Here is a 15,496-nt window from a genome sequence, read left to right on the forward strand (position 1 = left end):
TACATGTAGGTAGGGGTAAAATGACTATTGCATAGATAATAAACAAAAGGGTGGGGGGGGGGGGGGGGGGGGGGGGGGGGCAGTGTGAGTGCGACTGAGACTGCGTCATCTGTTGGGGCGGTATGGGAATTGGAGTGGGTCTAGGGTTTCAGGGATGAACAAATAGAAACATGAAGATGTTGAACCATAGCATTGTAAGATCACACTTAAGGTTTGGTCCTAGTAAGTCTAGTAAGAATCTTACCAACTAGTACCAAATACCCCTGAGCACCATAACATTGTATGGGACATCCCTCTCCTATGCTGTGTAAGTTCTACAGAGGTTTGGGTTGTCTGCCACAACTGCAAAGTCAGAACACTATGCATATGATAGTGGAGTAGGGGATTGTCCGAACAAACATCAACCACATAACTGTCATTCACAACCTACATCACACATTTCATCCCAAGGACAGGTAAAACAAGACTGTGGCCTGTACTCTGTGTTTCTTCACTGTTGGCACTGGAGGTTGGTTACACTTTAATTGGGGAGGACGAGCTCTTGGTAATGGCTGGAGCGGAATAGGTGGAATGCTATCAAATACATCAAAAACATGGTTTACATTTTGCCGTCCTCCCCTCAGAAGCCTCCACTGACTCTTGGCCTGAACAAACAAAACAACAGTGTGCCAGTAGTAGTGTTGTTACTGGGCCTGAACAAACAAAACAACAGTGTTCCAGTAGTAGTGTTGATCCTGGGCCTGAACAAACAAAACAACAGTGTTCCAGTAGTAGTGTTGTTACTGGGCCTGAACAAACAAATCAACAGTGTGCCAGTAGTAGTGTTGATACTGGGCCTGAACAAACAAAACAACAGTGTTCCAGTAGTAGTGTTGTTACTGGGCCTGAACAAACAAAACAACAGTGTTCCAGTAGTAGTGTTGATCCTGGGCCTGAACAAACAAAACAACAGTGTTCCAGTAGTAGTGTTGATCCTGGGCCTGAACAAACAAAACAACAGTGTTCCAGTAGTAGTGTTGATCCTGGGCCTGAACAAACAAAACAACAGTGTTCCAGTAGTAGTGTTGATCCTGGGCCTGAACAAACAAAACAACAGTGTTCCAGTAGTAGTGTTGATCCTGGGCCTGAACAAACAAAACAACAGTGTTCCAGTAGTAGTGTTGATCCTGGGCCTGAACAAACAAAACAACAGTGTTCCAGTAGTAGTGTTGATCCTGGGCCTGAACAAACAAAACAACAGTGTTCCAGTAGTAGTGTTGATCCTGGGCCTGAACAAACAAAACAACAGTGTTCCAGTAGTAGTGTTGATACTGGGCCTGAACAAACAAAACAACAGTGTTCCAGTAGTAGTGTTGTTACTGGGCCTGAACAAACAAAACAACAGTGTTCCAGTAGTAGTGTTGTTACTGGGCCTGAACAAACAAAACAACAGTGTTCCAGTAGTAGTGTTGATACTGGGCCTGAACAAACAAAACAACAGTGTTCCAGTAGTAGTGTTGATCCTGGGCCTGAACAAACAAAACAACAGTGTTCCAGTAGTAGTGTTGATACTGGGCCTGAACAAACAAAACAACAGTGTTCCAGTAGTAGTGTTGTTACTGGGCCTGAACAAACAAAACAACAGTGTTCCAGTAGTAGTGTTGATACTGGGCCTGAACAAACAAAACAACAGTGTTCCAGTAGTAGTGTTGATACTGGGCCTGAACAAACAAAACAACAGTGTTCCAGTAGTAGTGTTGATACTGGGCCTGAACAAACAAAACAACAGTGTTCCAGTAGTAGTGTTGATACTGGGCCTGAACAAACAAAACAACAGTGTTCCAGTAGTAGTGTTGATACTGGGCCTGAACAAACAAAACAACAGTGTTCCAGTAGTAGTGTTGATCCTGGGCCTGAACAAACAAAACAACAGTGTTCCAGTAGTAGTGTTGTTACTGGGCCTGAACAAACAAAACAACAGTGTTCCAGTAGTAGTGTTGATACTGGGCCTGAACAAACAAAACAACAGTATTCCAGTAGTAGTGTTGTTACTGGGCCTGAACAAACAAAACAACAGTGTTCCAGTAGTAGTGTTGATACTGGGCCTGAACAAACAAAACAACAGTATTCCAGTAGTAGTGTTGATCCTGGGCCTGAACAAACAAAACAACAGTGTTCCAGTAGTAGTGTTGATACTGGGCCTGAACAAACAAAACAACAGTGTTCCAGTAGTAGTGTTGATCCTGGGCCTGAACAAACAAAACAACAGTGTTCCAGTAGTAGTGTTGATCCTGGGCCTGAACAAACAAAACAACAGTGTTCCAGTAGTAGTGTTGATCCTGGGCCTGAACAAACAAAACAACAGTGTTCCAGTAGTAGTGTTGTTACTGGGCCTGAACAAACAAAACAACAGTGTTCCAGTAGTAGTGTTGATCCTGGGCCTGAACAAACAAAACAACAGTGTTCCAGTAGTAGTGTTGTTACTGGGCCTGAACAAACAAAACAACAGTGTTCCAGTAGTAGTGTTGATCCTGGGCCTGAACAAACAAAACAACAGTGTTCCAGTAGTAGTGTTGATCCTGGGCCTGAACAAACAAAACAACAGTGTTCCAGTAGTAGTGTTGATCCTGGGCCTGAACAAACAAAACAACAGTGTTCCAGTAGTAGTGTTGATCCTGGGCCTGAACAAACAAAACAACAGTGTTCCAGTAGTAGTGTTGATCCTGGGCCTGAACAAACAAAACAACAGTGTTCCAGTAGTAGTGTTGATCCTGGGCCTGAACAAACAAAACAACAGTGTTCCAGTAGTAGTGTTGATCCTGGGCCTGAACAAACAAAACAACAGTGTTCCAGTAGTAGTGTTGTTACTGGGCCTGAACAAACAAAACAACAGTGTTCCAGTAGTAGTGTTGATCCTGGGCCTGAACAAACAAAACAACAGTGTTCCAGTAGTAGTGTTGATACTGGGCCTGAACAAACAAAACAACAGTATTCCAGTAGTAGTGTTTTTTTTCTGTTAGGCTAGAACACAGCACAACCCTTCCTTGTGCCTGCCTGGACCACCGTGCTGTGCTGTGCCAGCCTGGACCACTTTGCGGTTTAATAATATGAAAAGCATTCTTAGCATTTTGCAGTGTTTCTCCCCTACTGCACGTCGTTTCCTTGACTCGCTGGGGAAAAGAACGGAGCAATAAAGGGCTAGAATCCCAGCGAGAGTTTCATCAAATCAATGGAGCCTCCTTTCCCCTCCTCTCTATTAGCCAAAAGACACACAGTCAGCTGAACAAACCAGTCAATCTGTTATCCCTCTGCCCTCGCAAATAACGACAGGGAAATACCAGAACAAACCTCATTGGTGGCAGCATGGGCACAGAAACAATAACCTAATGCGGTGGTTTATGATCCCAGTCTGCAGAAGAATGGAATGAACCAACGGCCCGGTCATTCAACGCTTAACAAGGGACCATATATATGTATTGTGTTTACACCACAAACACTGAACAAGGTCCTATAAAATGTTGTTGTGGATATTTCCGATATGGTAGGCTCACGCTGATGTGTAACTGAATGTCATAGTGCATACAGCATCTGCTATGTTTGTCTGTTAACCTCCATCTCTATTCTGCTTCCCTCTCGACTCCATCAGGTCTCCTTCAGTGAGCCTAGATCTATCTAACAACCTGAATGAACCCTGGTAGCACATGGACAAACCAGAGAACTACATTTACAACATCTCTATAAATGGTAAAAACACATACCAAACCACATACCATTAACCGTATAATGAGCGCTCGTGTGCGCGTGTGTGTGATCGTGTGTGTGTGAGCGTGTATACACAAGTGTGTGATGTGTCTGACTATTCCAAGAATCCCTCCAGTGTGTAGTGATTTATGATGGTGATGTCATGCCTGCCAGATGTAGCTGGAGATGAGCCAACCTGATGTCTGTCAACTTTGTCCCCCACGTCGCTTGTTCCGACGCACACACACACACTTCCTGAGGGGCAACTAGCACCTCCCCTCGCGCACTGTCAGAGTTACCCAACACAAAGGAAACGGCTCAGTCCAACAATATTTAAAGGACTTATATTTATATATATTTATTTTTACGTCATTTAGCAGACGCTCTTATCCAGAGCGACTTACAAATTGGCAAATGCAAATACAGGCTAGCTGAATATATCTCTTTAGACAGAATGATATTGTCTCCATGTTGATCTGTCATCTATTAGGGCCACCACTAGGCCTTCACAATGCAGCCTCTCATCTCTCCGGTTTCCTACAACTAGATGTGCAGGTCAGTCACGCTATCACAACAATACAATCCAGATATGCAAATAAATCCCCTGCTTTATTCAATTTCCCATGAGCACAAGTAACCTGCCATCTGCTGACGTTGAGCCCTTGAACAATGCTAAAACGGTTCTACACCGTGACTGACCCTGGCCTCCAAACCATGGCAAATAACCCAGTCCTTATTTTCTGTTAACCAGAGGACTTGGACGTCTCCAAATGGGATCTTCCTGTCAAGTAAAGCACTGGGCAAAACATGCCTGGACAACTACGGTGAGTGCTTGGAAAAGGTAAAGCATTAGAATCGATGATCCTTGTGCTACTCAAGCAGGTCACATTTACAGCCCGATTCTTGGATGTCAACACAGTCACACATTGATGATGGGCTGGTGTGTTCTCATTCTAACAGGGTCTGAACATGTCTGTCTGCACAGAGAGCCTTGTAGTGTGACTTACAGGATCATACAAAATGGAGACTTTTTCTAGTCAATCATTATCATGGACTTTGAGGGCATGCTGGTGCTTTATAGACTAGGACTTCAATCAGCCCCAGTTCAGTCAGTAAAACCATCAAGGCCCATGCTGTGTTCACAGTTCACACTTCAGCACAGCGTTACAACACGAGACAAGATGAGCAACACGATAGTGGTTAGCTAATAGCAGTAAGAAGACTGTTGACCATGCTAGCTGGCTGTGTACAGTACAGTAGGCCGCCATACTAGCTGGCTGTGTACAGTACAGTAGGCCGCCATACTAGCTGGCTGTGTACAGTACAGTAGGCCGCCATACTAGCTGGCTGTGTACAGTACAGTAGGCCGCCATACTAGCTGGCTGTGTACAGTACAGTAGGCCGCCATACTAGCTGGCTGTGTACAGTACAGTAGGCCGCCGTACTAGCTGGCTGTGTACAGTACAGTAGGCCGCCGTACTAGCTGGCTGTGTACAGTACAGTAGACCGCCGTACTAGCTGGCTGTGTACAGTACAGTAGGCCGCCGTACTAGCTGGCTGTGTACAGTACAGTAGGCCGCCGTACTAGCTGGCTGTGTACAGTACAGTAGGCCGCCGTACTAGCTGGCTGTGTACAGTACAGTAGGCCGCCGTACTAGCTGGCTGTGTACAGTACAGTAGGCCGCCGTACCAGCTGGCTGTGTACAGTACAGTAGGCCGCCGTACCAGCTGGCTGTGTACAGTACAGTAGGCCGCCGTACCAGCTGGCTGTGTACAGTACAGTAGGCCGCCATACCAGCTGGCTGTGTACAGTACAGTAGGCCGCCATACCAGCTGGCTGTGTACAGTACAGTAGGCCGCCATACTAGCTGGCTGTGTACAGTAGACCGCCATACTAGCTGGCTGTGTACAGTAGACCGCCATACTAGCTGGCTGTGTACAGTAGGCCGCCATACTAGCTGGCTGTGTACAGTAGGCCGCCATACTAGCTGGCTGTGTACAGTAGGCCGCCATACTAGCTGGCTGTGTACAGTAGGCCGCCATACTAGCTGGCTGTGTACAGTAGGCCGCCATACTAGCTGGCTGTGTACAGTAGGCCGCCATACTAGCTGGCTGTGTACAGTAGGCCGCCATACTAGCTGGCTGTGTACAGTAGGCCGCCATACTAGCTGGCTGTGTACAGTAGGCCGCCATACTAGCTGGCTGTGTACAGTAGGCCGCCATACTAGCTGGCTGTGTACAGTAGGCCGCCATACTAGCTGGCTGTGTACAGTAGGCCGCCATACTAGCTGGCTGTGTACAGTAGGCCGCCATACTAGCTGGCTGTGTACAGTAGGCCGCCATACTAGCTGGCTGTGTACAGTAGGCCGCCATACTAGCTGGCTGTGTACAGTACAGTAGGCCGCCATACTAGCTGGCTGTGTACAGTACAGTAGGCCGCCATACTAGCTGGCTGTGTACAGTACAGTAGGCCGCCATACTAGCTGGCTGTGTACAGTACAGTAGGCCGCCATACTAGCTGGCTGTGTACAGTACAGTAGGCCGCCATACTAGCTGGCTGTGTACAGTACAGTAGGCCGCCATACTAGCTGGCTGTGTACAGTACATTAGGCCGCCATACTAGCTGGCTGTGTACAGTACAGTAGACCGCCATACTAGCTGGCTGTGTACAGTAGGCCACCATACTAGCTGGCTGTGTACAGTACAGTAGACCACCATACTAGCTGGCTGTGTACAGTACAGTAGGCCACCATACTAGCTGGCTGTGTACAGTACAGTAGGCCACCATACTAGCTGGCTGTGTACAGTAGGCCACCATACTAGCTGGCTGTGTACAGTAGGCCGCCATACTAGCTGGCTGTGTACAGTAGGCCGCCATACTAGCTGGCTGTGTACAGTAGGCCGCCATACTAGCTGGCTGTGTACAGTAGGCCGCCATACTAGCTGGCTGTGTACAGTACAGTAGGCCGCCATACTAGCTGGCTGTGTACAGTACAGTAGGCCGCCATACTAGCTGGCTGTGTACAGTACAGTAGGCCGCCATACTAGCTGGCTGTGTACAGTACAGTAGGCCGCCATACTAGCTGGCTGTGTACAGTACAGTAGGCCGCCATACTAGCTGGCTGTGTACAGTACAGTAGGCCGCCATACCAGCTGGCTGTGTACAGTACAGTAGGCCGCCATACCAGCTGGCTGTGTACAGTACAGTAGGCCGCCATACCAGCTGGCTGTGTACAGTACAGTAGGCCGCCATACCAGCTGGCTGTGTACAGTACAGTAGGCCGCCATACCAGCTGGCTGTGTACAGTACAGTAGGCCGCCATACCAGCTGGCTGTGTACAGTACAGTAGGCCACCATACTAGCTGGCTGTGTACAGTACAGTAGGCCACCATACTAGCTGGCTGTGTACAGTACAGTAGACCACCATACTAGCTGGCTGTGTACAGTACAGTAGGCCACCATACTAGCTGGCTGTGTATAGTACAGTAGACCACCATACTAGCTAGCTGTGTACAGTACAGTAGACCACCATACTAGCTGGCGGTGTACAGTAGGCCGCCATACCAGCTGGCTGTGTACAGTACAGTAGGCCGCCATACTAGCTGGCTGTGTACAGTACAGTAGGCCACCATACTAGCTGGCTGTGTACAGTACAGTAGGCCACCATACTAGCTGGCTGTGTACAGTACAGTAGACCACCATACTAGCTGGCTGTGTACAGTACAGTAGGCCACCATACTAGCTGGCTGTGTATAGTACAGTAGACCACCATACTAGCTGGCTGTGTACAGTACAGTAGGCCGCCATACCAGCTGGCTGTGTACAGTACAGTAGGCCACCATACTAGCTGGCTGTGTACAGTACAGTAGGCCACCATACTAGCTGGCTGTGTACAGTACAGTAGGCCGCCATACCAGCTGGCTGTGTACAGTACAGTAGACCACCATACTAGCTGGCTGTGTACAGTACAGTAGACCACCATACCAGCTGGCTGTGTACAGTACAGTAGGCCACCATACCAGCTGGCTGTGTACAGTACAGTAGGCCGCCATACTAGCTAGCTGTGTACAGTACAGTAGACCACCATACTAGCTGGCGGTGTACAGTAGGCCGCCATACCAGCTGGCTGTGTACAGTACAGTAGGCCGCCATACCAGCTGGCTGTGTACAGTACAGTAGGCCGCCATACTAGCTGGGTGTGTACAGTACAGTAGGCCACCATACTAGCTGGCTGTGTACAGTACAGTAGACCACCATACTAGCTGGCTGTGTACAGTACAGTAGGCCACCATACTAGCTGGCTGTGTACAGTACAGTAGGCCACCATACTAGCTGGCTGTGTACAGTACAGTAGCCCACCATACTAGCTGGCTGTGTACAGTACAGTAGACCACCATACTAGCTGGCGGTGTACAGTAGGCCGCCATACCAGCTGGCTGTGTACAGTACAGTAGACCACCATACTAGCTGGCTGTGTACAGTACAGTAGGCCACCATACTAGCTGGCTGTGTATAGTACAGTAGACCACCATACCAGCTGGCTGTGTACAGTACAGTAGGCCGCCATACCAGCTGGCTGTGTACAGTACAGTAGGCCACCATACTAGCTGGCTGTGTACAGTACAGTAGGCCACCATACTAGCTGGCTGTGTACAGTACAGTAGGCCGCCATACTAGCTGGCTGTGTACAGTACAGTAGGCCGCCATACTAGCTGGCTGTGTACAGTACAGTAGGCCGCCATACTAGCTGGCTGTGTACAGTACAGTAGGCCGCCATACTAGCTGGCTGTGTACAGTACAGTAGGCCGCCATACTAGCTGGCTGTGTACAGTACAGTAGGCCGCCATACTAGCTGGCTGTGTACAGTACAGTAGGCCGCCATACTAGCTGGCTGTGTACAGTACAGTAGACCGCCATACTAGCTGGCTGTGTACAGTACAGTAGGCCACCATACTAGCTGGCTGTGTACAGTAGACCACCATACTAGCTGGCTAGCTGTACAACTAGCTGTACAGTAGGCCGCCATACTAGCTGGCTGTGTACAGTACAGTAGGCCGCCATACTAGCTGGCTGTGTACAGTACAGTAGGCCGCCATACTAGCTGGCTGTGTACAGTACAGTAGGCCGCCATACTAGCTGGCTGTGTACAGTACAGTAGACCACCATACTAGCTGGCTGTGTACAGTACAGTAGGCCGCCATACTAGCTGGCTGTGTACAGTACAGTAGACCACCATACTAGCTGGCTGTGTACAGTACAGTAGGCCACCATACTAGCTGGCTGTGTACAGTACAGTAGGCCACCATACTAGCTGGCTGTGTACAGTACAGTAGGCCACCATACTAGCTGGCTGTGTACAGTACAGTAGGCCGCCATACTAGCTGGCTGTGTACAGTACAGTAGACCACCATACTAGCTGGCTGTGTACAGTACAGTAGGCCACCATACTAGCTGGCTGTGTACAGTACAGTAGGCCACCATACTAGCTGGCTGTGTACAGTACAGTAGGCCACCATACTAGCTGGCTGTGTACAGTACAGTAGGCCACCATACTAGCTGGCTGTGTACAGTACAGTAGGCCGCCATACTAGCTGGCTGTGTACAGTACAGTAGGCCGCCATACTAGCTGGCTGTGTACAGTACAGTAGGCCGCCATACTAGCTGGCTGTGTACAGTACAGTAGGCCGCCATACTAGCTGGCTGTGTACAGTACAGTAGACCACCATACTAGCTGGCTGTGTACAGTACAGTAGGCCACCATACTAGCTGGCTGTGTACAGTAGGCCACCATACTAGCTGGCTGTGTACAGTAGACCACCATACTAGCTGGCTGTGTACAGTACAGTAGACCACCATACTAGCTGGCTGTGTACAGTACAGTAGGCCACCATACTAGCTGGCTGTGTACAGTACAGTAGGCCACCATACTAGCTGGCTGTGTACAGTACAGTAGGCCGCCATACTAGCTGGCTGTGTACAGTAGGCCGCCATACTAGCTGGCTGTGTACAGTACAGTAGACCACCATACTAGCTGGCTGTGTACAGTACAGTAGGCCACCATACTAGCTGGCTGTGTACAGTACAGTAGGCCGCCATACTAGCTGGCTGTGTACAGTACAGTAGGCCACCATACTAGCTGGCTGTGTACAGTACAGTAGGCCACCATACTAGCTGGCTGTGTACAGTACAGTAGGCCACCGTACTAGCTGGCTGTGTACAGTACAGTAGGCCACCATACTAGCTGGCTGTGTACAGTAGGCCACCATACTAGCTGGCTGTGTACAGTACAGTAGCCCACCATACTGTTCTTTGAGTGTGAATGGACCATAAACACAGCTCTAATGACAGTCCTGCTCTACGTTACCAGCAGTGGTTTAGACATCTGATGGTTTGCCAACACTTACAGTGTGGAGTTATTAGATGATATGACAGTCACTGGGGAGTGAGATGCTGCAGCCTGCTGAATGACGCACTCTACCCGCTCTCTGGAGGAATTCAGGCCATGCGCGCACACACACACACACACACACACACACACACACACACACACACACACACACACACACACACACACACACACACACACACACACACACACACACACACACACACACCTCTCTCTTATAGCAATGTCTCTACGAGAATGTGCATGCCTGGGATGTCAAACATTTTCTTTTAAGAATTTGCATTTATAAGCTCAAAATATTTATTTTCTAAAGGTAGCAGATAAGCACATAACCACCAAAAACGGTAGGGGACAAGGACATTTACAACCACCAGAAACGGTAGGGGACAAGGACATTTACAACCACCAGAAATGGTAGGGGACAAGGACATTTACAACCACCAGAAACGGTAGGGGACAAGGACATTTACAACCACCAGAAACGGTAGGGGACAAGGACATTTACAACCACCAGAAACGGTAGGGGACAAGGACATTTACAACCACCATAAAAATGGCTGCCTGCTTATGACAAGCAGCACGTGGTTGCTTTAGTACATTCTTATGAGTATTGAGTTCAGAACTATACCAGAGTATTGTCTTGTTCACTTCAGTTCAGAACTACAGAACCAGTCAAAGGTTTGGACACTTCAGTGCTCTTCTAAGATCATTCATTTCATAAGCCATTTGTTCTGTTGAGGAACAGTACATTTTAACATAGGAAATCCCATTAAATCATTTGTTCTGTTGAGGAACAGTACATTTTAACATAGGAAATCCCATTAAATCATTTGTTCTGTTGAGGAACAGTACATTTTAACATAGGAAATCCCATTAAATCATTTGTTCTGTTGAGGAACAGTACATTTTAACATAGGAAATCCCATTAAATCATTTGTTCTGTTGAGGAACAGTACATTTTAACATAGGAAATCCCATTAAATCATTTGTTCTGTTGAGGAACAGTACATTTTAACATAGGAAATCCCATTAAATCTGACTTATTATTAGCAGGATGCAATGGCCCAACCTCACCAAAGCATGAAGCAAACAAACCCTCTTAGAAGTTGAGTGAGTGCTGTACACGTTCAAAAGCCGTGGCTAATTTTTAACATGGAGGTTAATGACGGCAGTGACTTTATGGATGGGTGCCTTTGTACAGGAGGCCTCCTTGAGCAAATACAGTATGTCATTACCAAGATGGCATTGTTAAAAGGAACTCTCCAATCAGTTTCAGTTGTACTTACTAAGGCTGCATTTAGACAGGCAGCCAAATACTGATATTTTTTCACTAATTGGTCTTTTGACCAATCAGATCACCTTTGAAAAAGATTGATATCATTGGTCAAAAGACCAATTAGTGGAAAAAATATCAGAATTGGGCTGCCTGTGTGAATGCAGCCTAAAAGTACTAAAGGACAATCGTGATTAAACATGATGTTTACTTACAAAGCTGATCATGACCGAAACAACCTTTCTCTCCAATCCAGTCAGTTAACACCAACATACATCCATCATAATGAGGGTTGAGGAGATAACAGAATCCATCATAATGAGGGTTGAGGAGATAACATCCATCCATCATAATGAGGGTTGAGGAGACAACAGCCAACCATCATAATGAGGGTTGAGGAGACAACATCCAACCATCATAATGAGGGTTGAGGAGACAACATCCAACCATCATAATGAGGGTTGAGGAGACAACATCCAACCATCATAATGAGGATTGAGGAGACAACATCCATCCATCATAATGAGGGTTGAGGAGACAACATCCATCCATCATAATGAGGGTTGAGGAGACAACATCCATCCATCATAATGAGGAGACAACATCCATCCATCATAATGAGGGTTGAGGAGACAACATCCATCAGCATAATGAGGAATGAGGAGGTAACATCCATCCATCATAATGAGGATTGAGGAGAAACATCCATCCATCATAATGAGGGTTGAGGAGACAACATCCATCAGCATAATGAGGAATGAGGAGGTAACATCCATCCATCATAATGAGGATTGAGGAGATAACATCCATCCATCATAATGAGGAATGAGGCGGTGTGGCGGTCAGCCCCATAATAAACCCTATTGCATAACCCATTGGAGGAGCTTGCCTCCTCTTTAAAGGACCACTGTATAGTAGACTTCCATGTAAGTGCATTGTGGATAAGTACAGTTTAGTACTGAAAGAGTGCAGGAATGCCAAATGCCTTACCTGCTCAAGTTTAAAGATGTGCTGATTGAAGTAGTGTTGGAGCCTCTCGTTGGCGAAGTTGATGCAGAACTGCTCAAAGCTGTTGTTTTCGTAGTCCTCAAAGCCAAAGATGTCCAGCACTCCGATGGAAAAGATCTGTGAGGGATACATGACGGTGAAATCTCAATTAACAACATGCTTTTTGACAACAAGAAAAAACAATTCAATATAAAAGCCATATTGGTGAAAGTCTAACTGAGAAGGTTACCAAAGATCCTTAGCCACATAATGGCAAACAAGGTTGAAGCTGTTCAAACATAACCACTGATGTCACTGATTCCAGAAGGTGGTTCATACTATGATTTATTAAATCAATAAAACAGCTTGTCTTATCACAGCATGTCTCTGCCAAGGTGTTCACGCTCTATTTGAACACCTGTAACAGAAGCATAAAGCCAGTTATTCCGGGCAGAGAGGTAAGCGTCAGGTAGCCTAACGGTTAGAGAGGTGAGCCTGCAACCGGAGGGTTGCCAGTTCGAATCCAGAGTCTGACGGAAACCAATCTGGCAAAAGGAGGGTAAATGTTGTGCCCTTGAGCAAGGCACTTATCTGCCCCAACAACAGCTCCCTAGACACCCAGTGTGGCAGCCCCCCACACGTCCCCAAAACCTGTATATGTATGTATGCAGTAAAGTACTATTACTTAAGTAGTATCTGTACTTTACATTTTTGACAACTCTTACTTCACTACATTCCTAAAGAAAATAATGTACTTTTTACTCCATAAAAAAATTCCTGACAACCAAAAGCACTAATTACATTTTGAATGCTTAGCAGGACAGGAAAATGGTGCAATTGACATACTTATTAAGAGAACATCCCTGGTCATCCCTACTGCCTTTGATCTGGCAGACTCACTAAACACAAATGCTTCCTTTGTGAATGAGGTCCGAGTGTGCCCCTGGCTATCCGTATATGAAAAACATCAACAAAATGGTGCCGTCTGATTTGCTTGATATAAGGACTTTGAAATGGTTTATACTTGTACTTTTGATACTTAAGTATATTTAAAACGAAATACTCAAGTTCTCAAGTAGAACGATTGGGTACTTTTTCCCACCACTGTATGTATGCGTGCCTTTCAGAGAGGTTGGATTAAAAGCAGAAGTAACCTTTTAGTTGGACCTTGAAATTGACCAATCAAGTGATCTTAATCTTAATGAAGTGGAGAGGTGAGCATGTCATCAACGCATGACATATATATATTATAAGCAGACATAAGTATGTCGTAACAAAGCATGATAGCAGTCACGTTGGTCTTACCTTGGCGCTTTCCTCCAAGTCCCGGTTGTTGAGCAGTGCGTGGTTGATCCGGAACACAATCCAGTCAAACAGTGCGCTGTACAGGGACTTGGCCATGGAGTCTCGCACCGTGCCCGCCTGCAGGAGCATACAAAACCACACATCCATGTTACTAGTGACCTACTGCACCTCACTATTCATCCATGTTACTACCGACCTACTGCACCTCACTATTCATCCATGTTACTACTGACCTACTGCACCCCACTATTCATCCATGTTACTACTGACCTACTGCACCTCACTATTCATCCATGTTACTACTGACCTACTGCACCCCACTATTCATCCATGTTACTACTAACCTACTGCACCCCACTATTCATCCATGTTACTACTGACCTACTGCACCCCACTATTCATCCATGTTACTACCGACCTACTGCACCTCACTATTTATCCATGTTACTACTGACCTACTGCACCCCACTATTCATCCATGTTACTACTGACCTACTGCACCTCACTATTCATCCATGTTACTACTGACCTACTGCACCCCACTATTCATCCATGTTACTACTGACCTACTGCACCCCACTATTCATCCATGTTACTACTGACCTACTGCACCTCACTATTCATCTATGTTACTACTGACCTACTGCACCCCACTATTCATCCATGTTACTAGTGACCTACTGCACCTCACTATTCATCCATGTTACTACTGACCTACTGCACCCCACTATTCATCCATGTTACTACTGACCTACTGCACCTCACTATTCATCCATGTTACTAGTGACCTACTGCACCTCACTATTCATCCATGTTACTACTGACCTACTGCACCTCACTATTCATCCATGTTACTAGTGACCTACTGCACCTCACTATTCATCCATGTTACTACTGACCTACTGCACCCCACTATTCATCCATGTTACTACTGACCTACTGCACCTCACTATTCATCCATGTTACTACTGACCTACTGCACCTCACTATTCATCCATGTTACTACTGACCTACTGCACCCCACTATTCATCCATGTTACTACTGACCTACTGCACCCCACTATTCATCCATGTTACTACTGACCTACTGCACCCCACTATTCATCCATGTTACTACTGACCTACTGCACCTCACTATTCATCCATGTTACTACTGACCTACTGCACCTCACTATTCATCCATGTTACTAGTGACCTACTGCACCTCACTATTCATCCATGTTACTAGTGACCTACTGCACCTCACTATTCATCCATGTTACTACTGACCTACTGCACCCCACTATTCATCTGTTACTACTGACCTACTGCACCTCACTATTCATCCATGTTACTACTGACCTACTGCACCCCACTATTCATCCATGTTACTACTGACCTACTGCACCCCACTATTCATCCATGTTACTACTAACCTACTGCACCCCACTATTCATCCATGTTACTACTGACCTACTGCACCCCACTATTCATCCATGTTACTACTGACCTACTGCACCCCACTATTCATCCATGTTACTACTAACCTACTGCACCTCACTATTCATCCATGTTACTACTGACCTACTGCACCTCACTATTCATCCATGTTACTACTGACCTACTGCACCTCACTATTCATCCATGTTACTACTGACCTACTGCACATCACTATTCATCCATGTTACTACTGACCTACTGCACCCCACTATTCATCCATGTTACTACTGACCTACTGCACCCCACTATTCATCCATGTTACTACTGACCTACTGCACCCCACTATTCATCCATGTTACTACTGACCTACTGCACCTCACTATTC

The 15,496-nt window shown here is 46.5% G+C and overlaps 1 protein-coding gene across 1 annotated transcript in view; it reads right to left on the reverse strand.

Moving 5' to 3' along the window:
* myo9aa (myosin IXAa) overlaps positions 1-15,496 on the reverse strand; it is a 202,080-nt gene that overhangs the window by 74,894 nt on the left and 111,690 nt on the right. The window contains 2 exon segments of the mRNA XM_082969734.1: positions 12,391-12,525; positions 13,693-13,809. Coding sequence (XP_082825860.1) covers positions 12,391-12,525; positions 13,693-13,809 — 252 coding nt within the window.

Source organism: Salmo salar, chromosome 26, assembly GCF_965601325.2.
Source record: "Salmo salar chromosome 26, fSalSal1, whole genome shotgun sequence".
Lineage (NCBI taxonomy): Eukaryota > Metazoa > Chordata > Actinopteri > Salmoniformes > Salmonidae > Salmo > Salmo salar.